This window comes from Crocodylus siamensis, chromosome 1 (assembly GCF_052110815.1).
Source record: "Crocodylus siamensis isolate JL-2025a chromosome 1, ASM5211081v1, whole genome shotgun sequence".
Classification (NCBI taxonomy): domain Eukaryota; kingdom Metazoa; phylum Chordata; order Crocodylia; family Crocodylidae; genus Crocodylus; species Crocodylus siamensis.
Genome location: NC_143395.1, coordinates 259,395,585 through 259,418,199, shown reverse-complemented (window position 1 = coordinate 259,418,199; position 22,615 = coordinate 259,395,585). Strand labels below are relative to the sequence as shown.

Sequence of the window (22,615 nt, the reverse complement as noted above, 5' to 3'; positions counted from 1 at the left end):
CATTCCTTCCCCACCAACCCTCTCCACACCCTGCTGACCTTGTCCGTGCTCAACTCTCCGACATCAGCCATTCTCTGCTTCCCCCTGAGGAACTTGAGGACTTTCCTGGCATCCGCCAGTCCTTCCATCCCTAACCCTGCCAAGCCTTCCCTGGCCACAAAGGATCCAAGGCGTGCGTAAGGGAGTGACATCCGCCAAGCCCAAGCCCCCCGCCACCCGCTCCCAAACAGTCCCAGCCTCTGTAGGAGCCTTCCCGCCCAGAAAACGCAAAGGTTAGAAACCGGTCCCGCTGCGCCCCTCGCTTCCCTCACGACCATCTTCAGAAAGTGCACGTAAACAAAACCCTCTATATTCGGGAGAGCCCATCCCCCCAAGCCCTCTTCCTTATATACCTCTGTCCTGGCCACCTTCTCTGTCTTCCCCCCCCAAAAGAAGAGGCACAATGCCCGCTGGACCCGCCGGGCCTGTAGCCAGGACGGGGGGTACGCCATCGCCGTGTACAAGATCTTTGGCAACAGGCACTGTTTGATCACTTGCACCTTTCCCCTTGCGGATAAATGCCGGGTGCTCCACAGCTCCACCGTCTGGTTGACTCTCGTCTCTAACACTTCCCAAGCCCGCTTCCCTTTTCCATGGGTATCCATCCACACACCCAGGATTTTCAGTTCCTCCCTTTCCACCCTCAATCCAAATTTCCCCAAATCCCCCCAGTTCCCAACCGCCAGGACTACGCTCTTGTCTGTGTTCACTCTCGCTCCAGATACCTCCCCAAACTCCGTAGCGTGCTTCACCACTCTTTCTAAGGACACCTCGTCCCGCACCACGCATGTCACGTCGTCCATGTACAGGAGGACTTTTAATTCCCCGCCCCTCGGCACTCGAACACCGCTGATCTCCCTATCTCTTCGAATTCGTTGTGCCAGCGGCTCAATGGCGCAAAGAGCCCCGGCGACAGCGGGCACCCCTGCCTCACCCCCGAATCCACTGCAAAGGCTTCTCCCAGGAAGCCCCTCACCAGCACCCTGCTCGCCCTCCCGTACAGCGCCCGCAGCCACCCCACAAATTCCCCCGGCATCCCCATGCCTGCCAGAACCCCAAACAGAAACTCGTGCCCGATGCTGTCGTACGCCTTTTGCAGGTCCAGACTCGCCACTATCGTGTTCCACTTCCGGTCGGTAATGTACGACAGCGTATCCCGGAGCAGCCAGTGTGCGTGTGTCGTCCGCCGCCCCCCCACCACGCACATTTGTTCCCCGCCCAGCACCTGCGGTAACACCTCCCCCATCCTTGTCACTAGGATCTTGGAAAATAATTTATAATCCGAATTCAGCAGGGTGATCGGCCTCCAGTTCTTAATGTCTTCCCGTCCCCCTTTCTTATAGATCAAGACCACGACTCCCTGGGCAAAGCCCTCCCCTACCTGACCCCGATCCATCATTTCCTTAAACAGGGCCAACAGGTCCCCCTTCACTAAATCCCAAAACTTCCCATAAAATTCCACCGGGATCCCATCGCCTCCCGGGGTCTTCTTTAAAGGCATTGTCCTCAAGACCCCCAGCATCTCGGTTTCCGTCAATTCCTTTATCAGCCCCTGTCTCCCGTCTTCCCCCACTTTGGCTTCCAAACTCCCCACCAGCCCCTCCAGGTCTTCTCGCCTCCCCGCTTTCCTACGAAACAAATCCCCGTAGAACCTAGTCACCTCCCGCAATACGCCATCCACGGCCTCCACCCTCCCTCCCTCGGCCGTGCGGACCGCCCCCATCACCCGCTTCTTCCTTCTCACCCGCAAGGCGAAAAACCTGCCCCATTCCTCTCCTTCCTCCACCCACTCCGCCTTGGCCAGGAACATCCGCTCCTGCATCCTGGTCCGGAACCAATTTTTCACTCCCTCCCTCGCCCTTTCCCATTCTCCCTGGACCGCTGCCCCCTTCTTCCGCTCTTCCCACAACCTTTGCACTTCCCCTTGTAAACGCACTAACTCCTTCTTCCTCTGCCACGCCCGCTTCCTCCCCACCGCGGTGAACCACTCTCGCACGCGTTGCTTGATTTCTGCCCACCAGTCCCACCGTGTTGGAAAAAGGGGGTGTAAGGATTGCCACTGGCGATACGCCCTTTCAAAGGCCATGCATTCCTCTGGGTCATCCAGTAAGGACACATTTAATTTCCAGACCCCTCTGCCCTGTTTCAGCCCCTGCCCGATGCCCACTTCCACCCACAGCACACGGTGGTCCGAGAAGCTGACATCTATCAGTCGCTTGCCAGGGCCGGGGTGCCACGGGCCTCCCTTCTTCCTCCCTCCAGTCTGTGCTGGGCCCGCACAAGTCAGAGCCGCTGCGCTGTGGTTGGGTTTAGGACCGGGGCAGCTGTGGGCCTTTGCCAGGCGGGCACGTGGCGGGGGCACCCCCTCCCCCTCCGCACCGCCAGCGCCCCCCGCTGCCCCCCGCCCCGTCCCTCTGTGACGTCACAAAGCGGGCGGCGGGGGATGCCCCCCCAGGGGAGGGGAGGAGGGGAAAACCCCATCCCCCCGCCACAAGGCTGCAGGAATGACTCTCCGCCTTCCCATTGGTGGGGCGTATGCCCCCCACGCCCACGGTCCAGCCAATCAGAGCGCGCGCCGCTCCCCCTCCCCCCCGGCAGGAGCGCTGGAGCCCAGCTGCATCCTGCCCGCGCGCTGCGATCGGGGCGGGGGGCGCCGGCCCCGTCACTGCCGTGAGTGCCGGGGGGACAGTGGGGCAGGGGATGGGGGAGCCCCGGGGGAGGCCGTGTCCCTGCGCCTTGGCTTTCCTCTTGCATCATCCCGCAGCACCTGCTCCCTTGCCCGGCTCGCACGCTTCTGGCCCTGCGGGGCTCAGAGGCTGGGCACTGCCCGCCCCTGCCATCCCTCTGGCCCCCGCAGCCAGGAGAGATGGAGCTGGGCCCAGGTCTTCCGCAGGGCGCTGGGTTAGGCTCAGAGAACAAAGGTAGAGGCCCCTGCTTCCAGGGCTGGACACAGGCATGGGCGACCCCGGGAGCCACCCAGGGCCGGGACACAAAGGGGGTCCGGAAATGGTAATTGTTCCATGATTATTTTCATTATCTCTGGTGAAGGTGGGTTCATAATAAAAGTTCTCTCAGGGCTGCCTGGAGTCTGGGTATGGTGCTGCCTGCTTCCCCCAGCCTGAAAGGAGACCCAGTGGGACAGAGCTAGGTCCCCCAGGGTGAACCCTCACTTGCTCCCAGTTCATTCTGGTGTCTCATGCCCGGAGCAGTTTCCCACCTCCTCCCCCCGGGATCCCTTTGTCTGGTCAATGGTTGCATTCAGCCACTCACTGAACCCTCTCCTTCATTGTAAGGGCACCATGTGGACACGCCATAATCCCAGGTCAGCCATGGGCCCAAGGCAAGGGTTGTCTAGGGAGAGGTGCAAGGTGTGTTGCTAGTTTGCTAGTCCAAGCAAATTAAATACAAAGGCGACCCCCCCACCCCCTTGAAATCTGTCTGCCTTCTCAGCCTGGTGGATGAGCTTTGGACAAAGTGCCACAGTTGCAATGCAAAGGAGTGTCAGAAAATGTGTAGCAGTTTGGCCACAGTGCAGACACCAGAGCCTGCTCTCTGCGTCTCCTATTCCAGGCCTCGCTGAAATCCTGAGTGCTGCTCACTTGCTACGCTATGAACAGGATCCTCTTTAAGCACCAAGTGGACGCTCGGGTTACAAATGTCTTTTGCAGGCATGGGGGTAGGATTGCTTTCCTCTTGCATCATTGCTTTCCCCATTTGCAGCATGCAGGAGAAAAGGTTTTGGACCAGATTGTGTCCTGACAAAATTTCAATTGTGCTGGAGTCTAGTGGGGTCAGTCTGCCAGCCTGGGGCTGCACTAACCAGGCTCGCTGTGCTGTGGAGGGGCTGGCTGGGGCAGGAGGGTGCTTCAGCATGGGGCTAGCCTGCAGGCAGGCCCTATGCTGAAGCACCCTCATGCCTGAGCCAACCCCATCAGCATGTGCATTGCTGCACATGAAAAAACTCCACAGGAGTTTATTGCCCTGTATTTACAAGTGTTACCGTGCTGCAGAGTTTATTAATCCCCACATGTAGATGCTGAGACATTTACTGCAGAGCTAATTAGTCAGCTGGTGTAGACACACCCAGGATGATCTTTTGTGAAGTATCTTATTAATGGCTTGATTTCGATTTCTTCCCACTGATGTCCCTGCCCTGATGAATTTTATTGTCTTTCCAGCCCCTGAAAACCAGATCACAATGTGGATTGTTTTGTTTTTTTAAATGTGTTTGGGACTCATTTATTTCCTAGTGGTGAACAGAAAGATGGGATTGAAAGTAGAAGAATAACGAGAGTTATGTAATACTGAATTGCAAGGAAAGGATGGCTCTGCAGGGAGTGCTGAATGAGAGCATGTTCTGTAATGCTCGAGTTTATTTTTCTAATGGCTATGAAGCTATAACCACAGAACCTTGGGAGGGCTCCAAGTCTGCTACTCTGATGCCTACTGTTTTTAAAAGAACCTCCCTTACTAGCCTGATAACACAGGCCACATTTGAAGTTTTCTCATGCTTGTGAGATAATCTCCAAGTTTTTCTTCCTGTCGGTTACAGGCTTGGCACTGGCTCTTTGCCCATTCTGGGGAGATGGTTCTGCCCAGGACCCTCTCTTACATATTTTTTTCTTACCTGTTTGGCAGTATTTGCATAGCTTGTTGGGACAGGAATGTGTTTTTCAATGGGAGCCAACCTCCTTTGGCAGGCATGCCATGCGTCAGCCCAGCACCCTCCCAAAATGCTACTCCAGTCCTCTTCCCCTGCCTGATGTGCTGCTCTGCTCTCTACTTCCTTCCCTGTGCTATTTGCTTGATCTACTTGCTTTCTGCTTCCTACTTTATCAGGGTCTGTGCTCCCTGTCCCCCTCCTAACCTGCCATGTCACACACATAGGCTGCCCATGCCACTAGTGGCATTTATACAGCTGGTTGGCCATCCCTGTTTTATAGCCTGTCCAACTTGAGGAGTTTTTGAACCTGACTAGAGCCTCTGAGAGCTGCCACAGTAGAACAGATTACTAATAATGGTCAATTCAATGGCATTTTTATTGATGGTAATAGTGAGCTTCATATTTTTTCTTTTCCCTGTTTTAGATAATCCCCTGATTCTCATAGGAAACCTGCATGTTTTCAAGAACTTGATCCTGAAGAATGTTGAGCACTATGGCCCCGATCCACTGAGCTAATCAAGCATGTGCTTGCCAGAATTTGGGCCGGCATGCTCAGCCCCTTGGAAAACTTCTCTTTGAAGGGGAAGGCCGTTCTAGAGGAATAGAAATGGGGTCTGGGAATTTTACATATGAGAATAAAAGGGTGTATGAGTGAAAGAGATAACAAATCAATGCTGCTGCTGGAGGTTACCTGAAAAAAAAAAAATCGGGCTTGCTATAGTCTGGTAATTCTCAGTGTGAGTGGAACCACAGCACAAGCAAAATTCAGTTGCCTGCTGTTGCTGAGATGGGTTTCTATAGGCTAGTCCAACTGCTTGAATTGATATAATTCTGTTTTTGACAGTGACTCGGCAATTCTCTGTCTAATGTAACACTTGCCATTTGTGGTTTTGGAGAAGGAGGTCTGTGGCTCAAAGCCTAGTATTTAACTGGTGTGGGTGATTAAACAGCAGTGAGCTAAAATAAAACAAGATGACAAAATCCCCCATGCGTTTTTGTTTTGTTTAATTTAGAAAGAGAGTTATGAAGTTGTTGTTAAGCTTTTATTATGATGTAGCTCTGCTTTTGGCAAACCCACTCTAATATGGTTTGTCTGCCAAAGCAGGAGGTAATTTTCTCAATGTGATAAGCATAACCAAGGCAAAGTTCTATCTTAAGGCTGTTGTATATTGATTTTATCTGCTATGTTTAATCTTATGTTGTGTTATATAAGAAGCATCTCTTGTGACATGTGATTTGTAAGGGGGAGCATCCAGAAGTGGTTTGTTTTGTTTGAAAGAGCAAGGCTGCTGAGCTAGGTTAATTTTTTGTTTTCAAATGTTCACTGGTTAGTCTATGAGTTGCCTCCAGTCTAAGCTCTTTCTCTCTGTCTGCTTCAAGGTTTTTATTACAGCTGGGGCCAGGGGCGTATCTAGGGCTTACACTGGTGCACTCACATCCTCCCTTTGATTTCGTCAGTTGAATTCATGGTTTATTACAACTCTACCTAGTTCCGTCTGAATTCTTTATTTCATGGGTGTTTAATGATTCTCTCTCCTTTTCAATGATCTTGATGTTCCACTGATCAAGCTAGCCTTTCTTCTGCAATTCTACTATTCCTTAGTTGCTTCTGCTCACTACACCAGTTTCACCAGCTCCATAACTGCATACATGCAATCCTCCTCATCTGGGAAGATGGCAGAATAGAACATTTTGCTGTCCTTAGGCCAGGAGTTCTTAAACAAAACATTTACAGTTTCTTTGCCAGCATAGCTGTAAAATCCTGGAGCATTAAAAAGGCAGGGGAAAATTGTAATGTTCCATTTCAAATCGCAGAGTATTTGGATGTACTAATTCAAGGTTGAAGATGATTATTGATCCAGGGAAAAGCTTGCATCCACACCTTCCCCTATTGAATGAGATCACTGAGAGAGAATTGGGCTTTTAACTCCTCTAGGGGCAGATCTGCACCCCCTCTTCTCAGCTGTCTTTTTTCCAGAACCAGAATGTGATTATTTCAGTCCCCAGTAATTTCAGATTGCTCGGTGGTCCTTGACTGATGCGACTGACACTGAGGGAGATGCAAAGAGAGCATAAAAATTACCTGTGGCATTAGCGGTCTTCCTAGAGGCTTCTAACGGCTGTGTGTGGTATCCAGATGTTACAGCAATACCTATAAGAGGCAAAGCTAGGAAGGATGCTAAGTACCCACTCCAGCAAAGCACTTAAGACCATGAGAATGCCTGCTACCTTCAGGTGGATTTTTTGCATGCTTGAAGTAAAGTATATCCCATTCTCAGGCCAAGGCTGAAGGGACTTACTTGTACACTTTACCTCCTCTTTGGCAGTCAAACCTTAGTATTGTTGACTCTGATCCACCAGGTCTAACTTGTGGACCTGCCTTTTGGACAAAATTTAAGCTGCAGGCAGGACTCAGAAACTGCGCAGACAGGATCTAATTGGTTCGTTTCTTTTAAATGGTGTGGGAAATACACCCATATGTGAAGTGTTCACGGAACACATTGGATTAATAGCTTTGGAAACTGACATTCCTCATCCTGAAAAAGTGCGGCACAGACACTATTGGGAACAAATTCCCAAGCTGATCTTCAGTCTTGATCTTTACAGCCAGGAAGGCAGGGCAGCTGGAAAATTGTCTTTGGAAGCTCCTGCCTGGGTATGTGGCTCCTGGTTCATCTGAGATTACCAGTGTACCAAACACCCACCAAATGGTAACAGCTTGTAGCCACTGTTCACCTAGCCTGGTGCTTCATGGATGAATACCCTGATTTGCAGTAATAAGAGATACAAAGCTCACAGCTGGGTGCTGTCTGATTGAAGAAAGTTCTATAGAAAAGGGGGAGCAGCAGATTTTAAGGACATTTTTCTTCATCTCCCCAAATTTAAGGGATTGGATGCAACTAATATTTTCTGTATATTGCTTTTTTTTTGGATTTATGTTCTAGAAAGTAGTTGACATGACCATTGGAATAAATGCCTTTCCACAGTTTATACATGGTTTTTCTATTCAGCATCTCTCCAGTGTCTTGCTCTGTGTGTGTAGTGGAGGAGGTTAGATCAACTTTTCTAATTAGCATGGCTAATTTATTCCTAATATGGGTGTAGCTTTTACAACCTGGCTAAAAGCTTATGGCCCTTGAGAGATTTCCTTCAGGGAGAGGGTTAATGCTGCTGACCTGCCTCAGATTTTTTTTTTATGATGGAGGAGTTTGATAGGGGAGTCAGCACAGCAACACTGCTCCCTGGTAGAGGTTGATGGTAAGGTCCATTGATCATAGTACGCCTTGGCTGGCCAGTCTATGCCCTTTCTCCAACCCTTCCTTGCCAGCTGCTCATAGGAGGCAGACCAGAAAAAGAGGAGGTTGCTGCAATTTTCTGTCTCTACAACTTTGTTTCATATTTATCCCACTTCCTCCATGTATTTCCTACCAGTAGTGGGCCACCAGCAGCAAAGCCCAGCTAGGTTCTGGCATGAATCTGGTCCTTGTCTCCAAGCTGTTGAAGCCCTCCAGAATGTCTTCACTAAGAGGGTGTCGTCCTGGGAAAGACGGACAAAACTCTTGAAGTAGAAACGATATCTTTTATTCGACCAACTAAATAGTAGCAAAAAATTTCTGTGCTACTATTTAGTTGGTCGAATAAAAGATATTGCCTCTACCCCAAGAGTTTTATCTGCCTATGCTTTTAGACCAACGTGGCCCAAACCAATATTCCTCACCCTGGAAAAAGTATTCTTGGAAGTACTACAGGGTCTAGTTCTTCATAGCAGCAGCTTGTCCTATGTTCTGGTGACTACTGGTTAATATACCAGCATCTGGGCTGGTGCGGGAAAGATGTTGGTGTATCTGTTTTGTTTGTGGAGTCTTTGCCAAGTGTCAGCCTTGCATTTTTTTTTTCCTGGGAGCAGTATCTTTTAAAGTCAATATTGTGTCCCAGGATAGGGGTTTTGTGGCAGCTGTGACCATTTGTTCTACTTTTTTCTACCTTGGAATTGTTCCTCTTAAGCAACAATAGTAGTCCCAGCCAGAAACGTTGTTTAAAATCCTGAACCTGTGTCCCCTTCTTTCAAAATGAATGTGCTCAAAATCTGGCTGGACACAGCAAACACAGCTTTTTCCTCTTAACAGTTCTGTTATTTCTGGTTAAGCAGAAATAACATCCCTGTGACCAAGCGTAGTTAGTAGTGGTGGTCTGTGGGGTTTGTTGTGAAGCAGACTTCACTGGCCCTGTAAGAAAGGGGATGATGAGGGAGTTTGTAGGGCAGTCAGTATCAGGAGAGGGAGTGTGTGTTTGTGGGGGGGAAGATATCCTCTTATCCATGAAATTGTCTCATGGGAAGGGTTATTGAGGAGTATGTGAACTAATGAGTAGGGAGTTTCTTTGAAGGAGTAAGGCTTCTTATAAGCAGCAATCTGCTTTTATTTATATAAATATGAAAAACCACTCCCACCTAGATATAAATATATAGGTGGGAGTGGTGTTTTATTTTAATCTCAAAAAATGTGTATTTTGGGTTACTTTTTTTAATCCAAAAATTGAGGATTTTTTTTTTTTTTATCAGAGAAAACCAGGATCCGTGTTTATAATCTTGTTGGTTTACTGGGGAGCAGTTCTATGGGTTCTTCCCTCCCTGCAATACACAGTCTTTTGTAATGTATATACATATCACACTCCATGTTCAGCTGGTAGGGACACAGCAGTGTTCTCAAAGCCTTTGTGAGAGAGACAGCAAAATCTGAAGAGATCGAGAGTTGCTCTTGGAAAATGCCTTCTGCCTTCTTCACTTCCAAATGCATTGCACGGAGCACCTTTGTGAAAACAGAAGGCAGTGTTCAAAGCCCTCTCTCCTTGCCACTTATCGTTATAGCGAACAATCTGTATTCTTTGTGCCTTGCAGCTATCTATCGATGAAGCTGGTGATATTGGTTCCATTATGGTGAACACGATGTTGCTGTCCCTTAAGAAGACTTTCACAACATTTTAATGCGTTTTCCCTTTTTTCTTTTTTTTTGAAGGAGAGGGGGAAAAAAACCTTTACTGGAGCCTCTTGAAGCAAGAAGGCTAAAGAGGTGTGGTGGTAAGTACCAGGTGCAGAATTGTTTCTAAGCTACACCCTCCTTGCACAGCAGATCATAGTAATAAAATAATCATATCCCTTTCCTGTTAACAAACTCTGCCTCCTTTCTTATGGGACACTCAAGAGGCATTGGCATTGCTAGACCACAGGGTTCTTGTTGGACTTGCTTTGTAAACTAGGATTATTTCCTCTTAAATTCTGTTGGCTCCCAGCCTCCAGTGACATCACACATCCGTTCTCAGCGAATGCTTTCTTAGTGATCCTTTACGCAACAATTTGTACACCAAGAGAAGTCACAAAACCCTCTGTAAAAGACCTTTCTTATATTGCCCCAAATGATGCCATTTTTGGTACATCTCAGGATATTCCAAGAATAAAAGTGAGTGTTGGGTTTCACTGGGTAGCTGAGAATATCCCTTTTTCTACTGATGAGATTGAAATCTTTTAGCCCTGTGTGCTTGTGACAGATTAGACCTTATTGGTACCTGTCTGATAAGCCTTAAGACTGAATTTGTCCTGTGCTGGGCCTTAGACTAATGTAGTTTTTAATTTGGGATGGGATGAGAAAAAGAAAGAAACACTCGACTAAGAGGTTTTAGGTTTGTGGCTTGTTTTATGTTTGTTCTAAGTGGTGACTATTTAAACCTGTTTAGGGATTTGGAGCATTCCTGAATCATTGGCAGGGAAGGTAACTAGTGGGCAGAAGGTAAAAGTGATCAATGGTGTGTGCTGAATTGGAGACTTATATACTGAAGTTCATGTATCACGTGGTTCCACGCTCTCATTGCTCTTCCATTGATCAGACAAATATACAGAGGGTGTGTCTCTTTTTACATAATATTTGTTTTGTGGTTGAACCCAGAGACTAAGTGCCACACTGGGGCCTTGTTCCAGGTGCTGTACAAACATGAAAGTAGATATGGAACCTACCACAACATGATTACAGAATCTAATTAAAAAAATAAGAAAAAGCACAGATATTTTGAAAGACTTGAGCCAGATGTACATCTCTGCAGACATGGGAAATCCCCTTTGTGCAGCTGGACTTGGAGATGCTAGCTCATTCTGTTACAGGCATAATTTAATTTATAAAACACCAAGACTGTTTTTAGATTTCATTTCCTAACACCTACATTTTTTTTGTATGCTGCATGCAGTTCTACTGGATTCATACAGGCAGCACTAATTTAACAGTAGGAAGAATTTGCTACAGGTTTGTCTTGTGATTGGACTCCTCCTATGGAGGAAAAGCAGAATGGGAAGAACATTGCCAATGTTTTCTTTAAGAAGTCATTTCTCAACTTGTTCCCTTGCTGGGTGCCTCTTGTGACACTTGCGCTTATTTGGTTGGTTCATCAAGGGTGCTTCTTCGATGGAGATGAAGGATGGCATTGAATAGGATGAGTGCTATCAAAAGAACTTCAGTTGTTCACCTCTGTGAGGGAATCTTCCAACTATTATGTAGTAGTTCAGATCGGGCTTAATTTGGTACCTCTACTGCCCAGCTCTTCCTAATGTTATATGTTTGCATGTCTTGTCCACTTTGTTTTGCAGCATCTTGGCTCATTAAAAGCAGCGGATGTGTCTTACACCCAGTACAAAAGTTTGCCTGGCTCAACATTTTAACCTTCATACCCTGAAGCGTTGGAGAACTCGTTCTTCTTTGTGAACAGTAGCAAAAAGAGATTCTGGAGTGAATTGAGTCTCTTGTGTTTTAAATCCACGCTTGGGAACATGTCGAAATCAGCACTAAGGAGATCTGGTGCCGTGCTTGAGGTACTCAGTCTGATGGGATTCGTTCTGTGGAAGCTTTCTCTTAAGATCTGGCTTTGCTGGCATTATTTTATTGTTTCAGGATGTTAGAAGGTCACAACTCATAGGAAATGTAGCTGTGCCAGCAAAACCCCTTGTTAGGATGCAGCTCTGCTGGTAGACGTGGCTCAGCTAATGCTGTTCATGGTGGTATCGTAACTTGCTACCAGCTGAAAATCCATTCCTACTTCAGACAACATGGCTGTGATAGGAGATAAGGACATAACTCTGACAGCATTGCTTATAGCACCAGCAGCTATAACCTAAGGGCTATAGTTCAATGAAAATGAAATGAATCTCTAAGACATAAAGGGGAAGGGCCGTTAAGCTTGAACATAATGTTAGCGGATGACTTGGCAGTCTTGTTAAGATGCAAAGCGAGAAGGTGAATGCAACAGAACTTGGGTAAAGGGCCTTTTTGTTATGCACAGCTTGACCCAGAGACCTATTGTAACCACTTTTGTAGCGTGCTTTGCCCCTCATCCATATCTGTAGTTTGTCTAACAATTGAACTACTTCATTCAAAAACACCAAATTCTGCTCTGCACCAAAATCAGTGGGGCTTCACGGGTTAATCGGGATAGAACTTGGTCTAGATGTGGACTTAAAATGCTTTCATTGAGACAGTGGAACCAAATTCATGAGCACAGATGTTTTATTGTTGAGGTACATATCTTGAACATGCTGCAGACCTTCAAGGAGGCTAATTGTTCTGAGAGACAAAATAAAGAGCTGGAATATGAGAGTCAGGCACCTCAGGCATGAAAACAGCGTTAGTAATGTTCAAATTTTAAGCTGGCCTGGGGCCAAGGTGGCTCCAGTGTGTAACAAGATCAGTTATTGAGTAATTTTGCCTTTTCAGCTGCTTTATCACAAAATCAGCCCTTGCAAGAATTTAGCTCCACCCTAACCATTACTAGAAAACGATGCCTTCTAGTACTGGCTCTGACATGGAACTAAGCTCATACAAGGAAAGAGAATTTAGATTTCTCCATCCAGTAACAATTTCAAGAAGTTTGAAGTTCTGGTTTTAGCACAGCTCTAGAAAACAGCTTCCAGAGCAAAAGGCAAGCGATGACGTCCATCTAATGCAGTGAATGTATAATCATTTTTGACAGAATCTTTAACAATTCATAATCTTTCAAGCTAGGGAAGTGTTAATGTCAACTTCCATGTAAGGCAGTTAGAAAATGAACTCCTGTATTTTCTAAAGTGTTGAAGTGATGCTGTAGCCATGATAGTCTAGGAAATGTGCATGAGGCAAAAATGTTTGTGGATGATCTGTTTTTATTGGACTAACTGCATGGTTGGAATAGACATAGGTAAGTTTTCAGGTATCATAATACCCTTCCTCAAGTCTGTTCCTCAGGTCTATCCCAACCATGCAGTCAATCCAATAAAAGAGATCATCCACAACAAATCCTACCTCTCATTTTTTAAAGCCATTTCATTGGGCCTTTTTTGGACACAACTTCATCTAAAGACCTGCTTTAACCATGTCTGTCGAACGGACTCCCATATTCCTCATTAGTGAGACATTGGACAGTGAGTGAGTATTTCAGGAAATGTATTTAGTGGAAAAAAAACCTCTGGTAAACCTCTGTAAAACCCTCCATGAGAACCTGCCCTTGTTTACTGTCCTGTGTGGTGTGGTGAAAGAACTTCAGGAAGGGGCTTGGTTTGAATTTGTGCGTGAGTTTTTATTTGTTTTGAACAATTTTCTATATGCTCAGACCCATTTCCCTCATTACCTTGCTGAAGAGACTGAGAAGAACCATTTGGCTATAGACATGCATTGCATATAAACTGGTATAAGTGGTCAGAAACCAGTCCAGGGTTGTAACAGAACAGAAGTTCAGTGCACGTAGACTGGCTTCAAAATGGCAGAACACCGTTAAAGATAGACTAGGATGGATGTAGTATCAGATTTAAGCAGATTAGGGTAAACTGGTCTATCAGATTTCTGTGTCAGATTCCCTCCCAACTGAAGTTAGGATGCAGTCCCCCAGCATCCCAGGATGCTTTGCAGCTTATCTTCTCCTCCTCCCTTGCTAATGGGCAGGCTAATCTCTGCCTACACTCCTGTGCTCCAGCTGAGCTAGGCTGGCCCTGCCTTTGGGCTGTCACAGAGCTGAGGCAGCAAAGCCATTGCTCCCTAGCCCTGCATCCTGCCTCCTCTTCAGCCCAGCAGGGGAAAGGCAGGAGAGCAGAGCCCCCCCAGCCTGGCCCCGGGCTCCCCTCAAGTTGGGGTCTACCCAGCTAGGAGCGGCCCTACACTGGAGGAGTTCCCCCACTCCTCCCACTGCCGGCAGGGCTAGCTGCACAGCTCTGCCCCCTACAAGTCTCAGTCTCTGACCCACAGGGGGAGAGGCAAACAGAAGGCTGAAGGAGGTCTCTCAGGCCATTGAGTCTGGTCTTCTGCATTGAGCAGTCACTGTTGAACCAAGGGTTTATCAAAATTGCCACTTTAAATCCTTATTCCCAAGATTGATTGGCTGATTTTAAGGACTTTTTTTTTTGTGTTCCAAGCCAAATCAAGTCCAAATCCATGAGTCAGTCCAGAACCATAAGTGGTCCTACAGCCGGCAAACGTCCTCCACCCCCACCTCAGGCTTCAGATATTTCCAAGGTCTTTGGCAGGCATCTTATGTGCAGGCCCAAGCCCAGAGGTTTGGGGTTTGGATGCCCTCAAGTTTCACCTGCTCTCAGCCATATGGCCTCCCTTAAAGCCCATAAAGTGGGCTTAAAGCCCCAAAACCTTGGTGGGTACTAAACCACGCCAGAAGAGCAGTTATCTCTAAGCATGCTTAAGGAAAACTGCCTTCATGGACCCAGATACATCATGTTTCCCCTGCCAAGTAGGGTTGGCAAGCCAGTCAATGGATCAATCGGATATAGTCAACTGACTGCCTATTATTTGCTTATGCTCAAATATTGTTAAATATTCCATGAATAGGGTGACCAGAGCTTCTGCTTTTGCTGGGACAGTCCCATTGTAAACACTTGTCCCGACCATCCTGTCAGTTGATCAGTTTTTATTCCATTTCATCAGGGACAAGAGTCAAGAGATACAAACACATCCCATTTAGGAGCAGGTACCTCTCCCCACCTTGTTCTTCTTTCCTGAGTTTTTTCAGCCTTTTCCTCTCCCTCTCCCACCTTCTCAAAGGTGTAATGAGCAAGGTTTGCACTCCAGCATGGGGAGCACTGGTGGGTGCTGCTTCTCCTCCCCCACAATAAGTGCCTGCCTTTTTGCTGGTGGCAGCTATTGACCCCTGCTGGACCCCCCCCCCCCCAGGTCAGTGATCGGCCACTGAGGGACCTCCCCCATTGGTGATCAGCAGCTGGTGCCCCCCCAGAGCGAGGAGGCACCAGTCAGTCGCCCATGCAGTCCAGGCAAGTCCTGCAGGGGAGCGGGGAGATGACCGTGGAGACATGGGCAGGGAAGTGTGGGTGGAGATCCTCAGGGAGGTGTTCTGAGAGCTGGGAGAAGAGATGGTGGGTGTGGAGAGGAAACTCGGGAGACTTGCCTAAGCCAGAGACTCAAACAGCCCCCAGCTGCTGCAGCCACATCATAGTCTGCCCACCCCAACAATTGCTGTTACAGTAGCAGTGCAGTGTCCATGCAAGAGCCTTTTTTTTTTTTTTTTTTTCCTGGAGTGCTGGGGCACAATTCTGGCAACCCTCCTTAGCTGGCACCTTGTTCACCCACCCCTAATTATGCTACTACCCTGCCCCCATTTTAAGCCATGTGGTGCTACAAGAGCTACTCTGTGCTGAAGGAAAAACCCAAACCAGCAGCATAGAAATGTTTCTCCTACTTGTCATCGGCTGTGCCTGCATTAATCTCCAAACAGAAACAGGAAGATTCAAACAGCAAGATGCTTGAAGAGTTGGCTTGTTGCCTACTTAGCTTACCTACATTTAAAAACTGGATTTGGTGTATTATAGTTGTTATATGTGCTTTAATTTGTTTTCTTTTTTAATTTTATAATTGTTTGAGCTGACCCTGGGTGTCCAGAGTAAGAGCCAAAGAAGAGAGCTGTTCGTTATTGAATGCCATTCAGAATTGTACTTGCCTGACATTCTAAGCTATAATAATTCATTTCATTTTTTTAGAATTCAGTTTAATTATTTCTTAAATAACAACTAATTTGATTTTTGTAACAGCCTAAGTATCTAACCTAGTGAAGATTCAAGTCTTTCTCTTTACTGTTTTAACACATTATTTGACCAGTTAATTGATAAAGTTTTTACTGACCGCTCAAATATCCAACTCTACCGCCTGGCACAAACCAAGAATCCCTTGCAATATGCCATAGGTAGAAGCAAAGGAGATGAGATTGCTGTCCTGCCATTGCACTGACCAGACATTGGAAGTAATTGGTTAATATGCAGTGGTTAACATGCTTTTATATCAATGCTAGATGTCTAAGATCAAAGGTGGGGGAACTCAAATTCTTAGCAGTAAATAATGATATTGGCATAATAGGTATCTCTGAAACATGGTGGAATGAGGAAAATCCATGGGATGTTTTAATACCAGGATACAAATTATATAGCTATGATGGAGTAGGTCATACTTCACATCAAAGGAGTTGCACTTTACATCAAAGACTGCATAAAATCAAATAGGGTAGATTTTTCAGCTCGTAAGAGAGGTATCATACAATCTTTGTGGATAGAAATCCTGAGTTTAAATAGAAAAAAGTACATCTAGAAACATACTATTGACCCCCAGACTGGGATAGCAGTAATGAGCAAGAAATGCTAAGGGAGATGAGAGAGGCTGCAACAGCAGAAAACAGAGCAATAATGGGGAACTTCCACCAGCCATAAATAGACTGAGGCAATATAATGTCAAGTCAGGATACAGAGACCAAATTTCTTGATGTTATAAAGAACTGCTAGAGCTGGAATGTATAAGAGAAAAGGCCATTTTTGACCTAGTTCTAAGCAATGCTCAGGATTTGGTGCAAAACGTTACTGAGCTGCTCAGCAACAGTGACCACAATGCAATTGGGTCCATGTAGGAGGGGAGATGAGAAGAAAACCTACCACAGTCATCTGTGACTTTAAAAAGGGACACTTCACCAAAATGAGGAAGTGAGAAGTTAAAAAGGGCCCCTAAGGAGGTGAGGAACTTGCAAGCAGTGTGGCAACTGCTTACGGACACCATACTGGATGTACCGAGCAAAGGCTTACTGCAAATAAAAAAAAAACAACAGATGGAAAGTGGAGCAAAAGAAAGCCAGCATGGTTTAATGGCAGAGTTGTAGAAGTAATAAGCAGAAAACATGCTTTTTTCAAGAAGTTGAAGTTAAATCCTAATGGGGGGACCACAAACTGGCAAATCAAATGTAAAACTGGAATAAGACAAGCTGAGAGAATTTGAGGAGAAACTTGGTAGAGACACAAAAGGTGACAATAAAAAAATCTTTAAGTACATTAGAAACCAAAGCCAGAGGAGTCAGCTGGGCCATTAGATGTTCAGGATGTAAAAGGGGCACTAAAGGATGACTGAGCTATTTCTGAGAAACTAAATGCATTCTTTGCATCTGTGTTCATTGTGGAAGATGCTAAGGACAAGTTAGTATTGCTGACCCAGATTGAGGTTTCAATAGATGAGGTTGCAGAGGAACTGATAAACTAAAGAGTAGAAAATCACCAGGACTTGATGGCATTCATCCTAGGGTTCTGAAGGAACTTAGTTCAAAAATTGTTCCAATATAACCTATCACTAAAAACAGTACCAGAGGACTGGAGGGTTGCCAGTTTAAACAAAGGCTCTAGTGGGGTTGCAGGGAATTACAAGCCAGTGAACCTAACTTCTGCTTTTAGAAAACTGGTAAAAACAAAAATAAAAAATAGAATTGTTCAGCACATGGATGAACATGACTTGCTAGAGAACATAACATGGCTTTGTCAAAGGGAAATCATACCTCACCAATTTACTAGAGTTCTCTAAGGGTGTCCATAAGCAGGTGGATCAGGGCAATCCAGTTGATATATTATATTTGGACTTCCAAAAAAGGTCCGCTATCAGAGGCTGATACCTAAATTAGGTAGTTGGGGATTACAGGGAATGTCGACTCATGGATTAGAGATTGGCTCAAAGAAAGTAAAAATTGAGTATAAATGATCAGTTTTCAGCATGGAAAGAAGTAAACAGCAGGGTCCCCCAGGGATCTGTGTTGGGAACAGGTCTGTTTAACATTTTCAGAATTGATCTGGAAAAGGGGATGAATAGTGAGGTGGCTCTATTTGCCAATGAAACAAAATTATTCAAAGTGGTAAAAACCGGTGTGGACTGTGAGGAACTAAGCATGATTGAGCAAATGGACAATTAAATGTTAGATGAAATTCAGTGTAGATAAGTGTGAAGTGATGCACCTGGGCAAAAATAACCCCAAAATAACCCAAACTACATTGTGTTGGGTTCTACATTAGCTATTGCCATCCAGGAAAGAGATCTGGGAGTCACTGTGGATAGCTTACTAAAAACATCAGCTCAGTGTTCAGCAGTCATCAGAAAGGCAAACAATATTAGGGATTATTAAGAAGGAAATTGTAAACAAAACTAAAAGTATCATCATGCCACTTTATAAATCCATGGTGCATCTAAGGAGATCTACAGGTTCCAGGAAGCATACGTTTTATTTTGCTTAATGTTGGCAAGACAGTAGCAGGACGTAGTGTAACTTGGCACCACCATCATATAGGGTTGCTTCTATAATAATATATCACTTTATGTATCCCATTGGGATTTAGTGCCAATGACTGAATTAAGTAGTCTGCCATATGTATCATGTTAGTATTACATAATCTACAGGGTGAAATTCCAGGCAAGGGTTAGCTAAGCTGCAAAAGAAGAAGAAATGCCAGTGTGTAGGGCTGTGTAATAATAATAGTGACAGCAGCAGGAACACCAATGATTTGACACTGTTGTGGACTTGAATGATATTTGCTGTTGACCAGCAAATAGCTTTTGGTAAGGATGAGTAATGGCAGGCTCTTTTTTCTCTTTGAAGGATCCGATGCCTCCTGTCCCTCCCGAACCTGAGATGGACACAAATTCTTGCCCTCACTTGTCTGCCAATTGTGTGCAGAATGGAGGACTGGAGAAGGAGCCCTGTAACACTGGGGAGAAAGAAAGGAAGTGGATCCGACCTGATACACCTAGCAAGTGTACCTGGAAACTGGGGAAACCCCTTTCAGAATCCCCTCATTATCATTCAACTTTGTAAGTAATACCGCTGTTTCTGCTCTGTCTGCTTTGTTAAGCAGGAGCTGGTGCCCTCCAAGAATTTCATAGGCTTAACTAAAAATAGCTTTAATTGGCCAGTTCAAACCAAAGTGATAACAATTTTAACTTAGTTTGTGTTATGGGATGGGTTTGCATCAGTTTAGTTAATTAGTGTTTTTTGAAATAATTTATGCTGGTGCAGATGCTCTGGGTGAAATCCTGGCATTGCTGAAACTAGTAGCAAACTCCCAATGGGTCATCAGTGAAGTCAGGACTTCACTCTCTGTTTCCCAAACTCTGAATTTTCTTTGATTTAAGCAAGTAGCTGTTCAGGAGGACAGGGATCGTTCTAGTGAACACTGTTGCTGAGTAAGATGATGCCTACAGTGGGTGATCCTGCTGTGACCCAGTTCTTGTGCCTTTAAAGTGTATATGTTGTTTCTCTTCCTAGCTCCTTCATTCTGTCATGATTACACATTCCCTTTCCTCTAACCTACACATCGCTAGCTTGAAAGAAATTGCAGGCAGAACATTAATAAGATGACCAGGAATCTGAGGCTAGATGTAGTTAAGAACTTGGGTGCCCTGCTTGAGCAGGATTTAAGGAGAATATAGACAACTCCAACATCATGATCCATAAAACTCCTGCTCAGCTGCCACCCAACCGGTGCACCTGAACTCACTGAGCATCTTAAATTATTGCCTTAATGTTCTCTCAGTGTGTACCTGCGTAGACCCAGAACTGGTCAAGTCTCAATCACTTGGTACCTATCTAATATCTAAGCATGGTCAGGATCCAGGAACTAAGGGCTCCTATAGACATGCAGGGATGCTGCTCTGACATGCTGTAATTACAGCGTGTCAGAGCAGACTCAAGTCTGCTGGAGTGTGCTAATTAGTATGCTTTGGCAGCTTTTGTGTGTCATGTATTCAGCATCCCTGTGCTTCAAAATGGCATCTGGGGTGCATTAAAGCTTGTTGAAGAGCTTTATTTAAAGCACCCCCACTGCCATTTTGAAGCACAGGACACTGAATACATGACACACTGTGGGCACTTTAATTAGAACAACTCCAAGGGCCACTTTAATTAAAGCACCCACCCCCCCCAGATATGTGTAAAGATGCCCTAAGTGTCCAGCCTGAGGGACCCAGTCTTAGGCAGTGTCAGTGCACATCTGACAGGATGGGGGCTCTCTAAAAAATACAGTTGCAGCTGCTTTATTTTAAAAGCACTACAAGAGGACAAAGGGATGGTGTTGGTGGTGAGGTAGCTATACCACTTGCCAGGGAGATGGGAGACCTGTGATTAAATACCTCCTCAGCTTGAGATGCTTCCAATTTGCATCTCTCCCCGAACTCCATCTCCCAAAAGGGCTGCAACCATCAGGCTACAGGCTAATCTAGGTGGGGACACTTGCCATGCACCGTGGTAAAGATGTGTCACTGCACAGAAAAATGTTCAAGATTCACTGAGTCAGAAAGAGGGAGCAAAAGTGAGCATAACTCCTCAAATTGGTAGTTAAGATGCTTCCCTGTGAGGTGGGAGGCTAGTTTTCTGGCCATTTCATTGGGTACTATTTATGCTCTTCCTTCAGTGACCACTCTAGAGTGAAATAGTCTTTAAGTAAAATATTCTTAAAACTAGGACCTGTTTCTTCCAAGCTGGAAAACTCTGTTCTTAACCAACTTTAATAAATTAGACCTCTTTCTATTCTTTTAAACATATTCACAACAATCTGTAATCACTCAGTTACTGTCAAGCTCTTGTTCAGAGAAGCTGAACCAAAATGAACTCATTTTAAGTAACCTGGTGAAGCAGTTATTGTAATCGGGTAAATAATTTAAATTGTTTATTCATTCATTCATTTGGTGAAGTGCTTTGTAATGATGATGCCAAACTATCTGATGCTTGAGTAAATGCAACATATTTTAGTCTATCCATGACACCTGGCTGATGGCCAATTATTGCACAAGTTCTGGATCAGGGGTTTTCTGGCTTTTCTAAACTTTAATAGGTTTTAAAAAGTACATTGAAAACAATGAAGTAGTGAAAGGAGTGAATTGAGCCTAGTGCTGTTGTATGACCTGCTTGTTGTCATTGTCAAGAATCATGCTTGTGTGTGTGTGTTAGGTCAAAAACGCCAAACATCCTGCCGAGTATCCTGGAGAAAATTGGTGATACGCCCATGGTGCGGATCAACAAGGTTGGAAAGCAGTTTGGACTAAAGTGTGAGCTCTGTGAGTACAGGCTGCAGATACAACTGTTAAGTCTGCGGGTAATCCCACATAACAGCATTTGCTAGAGGTAGCTGTTGTTGTTCTTCTGAAAAACTGACAAAAATAAAAAGTTAAAAAACTCACCCAAACTCCATCAAGCATGGAAATTATTGTACAAAATGTGTACTTTAATTAAACAGCACCCTCCTCCCCCCACATTTTAAATGAACCTGTTAACCCACTTTAATATTCGTGGTTGCCATGAGCTTAGCCAGGGGGAGGTCCAGGGTTTTAAGTCAAAGGGAAACAAGAAATGTTAAAAGGGCTGGGAGAACTGACTTTTTAAGGAAAGCTTGAAATGAACAGATGTCATTGGTATAACCTGGCTAAACAGTGACTGCTACATGGGTACAGTTTAAAAGTCAATAATCGTAGAGACCTGAGAGTTTCTATTCACTATTGTCCCAGGTGTGAGAACTAGAAGAAATGAAATGAGGCAGGCAGAACATTTTAAGAAACCTCCCAACTGTTAGGGCAGGCTCCTACCTGATGAAAAAGTGCAATAGGGGACAATTCTTCATTGATGAAGGAACAGTCTTTTAAAATACTGTCTAGATTAAATACAATGGCAGCATATTTCCGTACTCCTCCTCACTAGATTTCACCTGCATCTGGGCTCCTAATCCTTTTTGATCCTCTGCCTCACTGCAACAAGCAGAGACAAGCCAACAAAGGAAGGTAGTGATTGGTTATGATGAAAGAGATGCAGTGCGGGGCTTCTAATTCCTGTGACTAACAAAAAAATACTAATATTTTTATTACAAGTTGGCCAAGAACACCAGAGGTGCTTTGTCTGGGCTAGGGAGGAATTTAAAACTGAGGCAGAAGCCATTTTGGCTGCAGCCCTTTTGAAGCCAAGAAGGCTGTTTGTAATGCTACTGGTGAATGTTTGTCGTTTGTTTCTTTCAAAAAGAATAAAGAAATCTGTTTGATATGTCTGTTCTCAGTGGCAAAGTGTGAGTTCTTCAATGCTGGGGGGAGTGTGAAGGACCGAATCAGCCTGCGGATGGTGGAAGATGCAGAGAGAGCTGGGATTTTGAAGCCTGGGGACACTATCATTGAGCCAACATCAGGAAACACAGGTAGGAATTTGCAGGTTCCAGAGACCACGAAGTAATGTTGGGGAAACAGTCTGATGCCTTCCATAGCACAAGCAGGAGAGGTATCTGATTATAGAGGTCTGGTCACTCAAAGGACTAAAAAAAATCTTCTCTTGGTAGGATGGGACAACATCACAGTGGTTGTGTTCCCTACTCAAGGTCAGATGGGGTAGAAATACAATACTGTGGTGTTCCTCTAAGTGCCTGGGAAGCAGCTGGTTAAGATTTTGTAGGGACAATTTCTACATATATAGGAGTTTCATTGCCTGTCTGTCTGGTAAATCGTATAGCCTGTATCACCATTATTAATGGATGTTTGTCCTTTCCACACCCTGCCATGTACTTACCTGTGGAGCAGATCAAGTTCCCAGGGCCATATAGGGAGTCTGTGGCTGAACTAG

General features: G+C 45.4%; 1 protein-coding gene across 3 annotated transcripts in view; it reads left to right on the top strand.

Annotated features, from left to right (window-relative positions):
- The first annotated feature begins 2,618 nt into the window (after positions 1-2,618).
- Positions 2,619-22,615, top strand: part of LOC149874425 (cystathionine beta-synthase-like) — a 48,864-nt gene continuing 28,867 nt past the window's right edge. For 2 of the 3 annotated variants that reach the window (XM_090061496.1, XM_090061488.1), the window contains exons 1-6: positions 2,619-2,709; positions 9,718-9,779; positions 11,334-11,555; positions 18,623-18,834; positions 20,969-21,075; positions 22,062-22,196. In XM_090061496.1, the coding sequence (XP_089917622.1) occupies positions 11,514-11,555; positions 18,623-18,834; positions 20,969-21,075; positions 22,062-22,196 (496 nt within the window). In that variant the 5' untranslated portion in view covers positions 2,619-2,709; positions 9,718-9,779; positions 11,334-11,513. The remainder of the gene's footprint in view (positions 2,710-9,717; positions 9,780-11,333; positions 11,556-18,622; positions 18,835-20,968; positions 21,076-22,061; positions 22,197-22,615) is intronic. The other variant, XM_090061505.1, reaches the window with a different exon arrangement.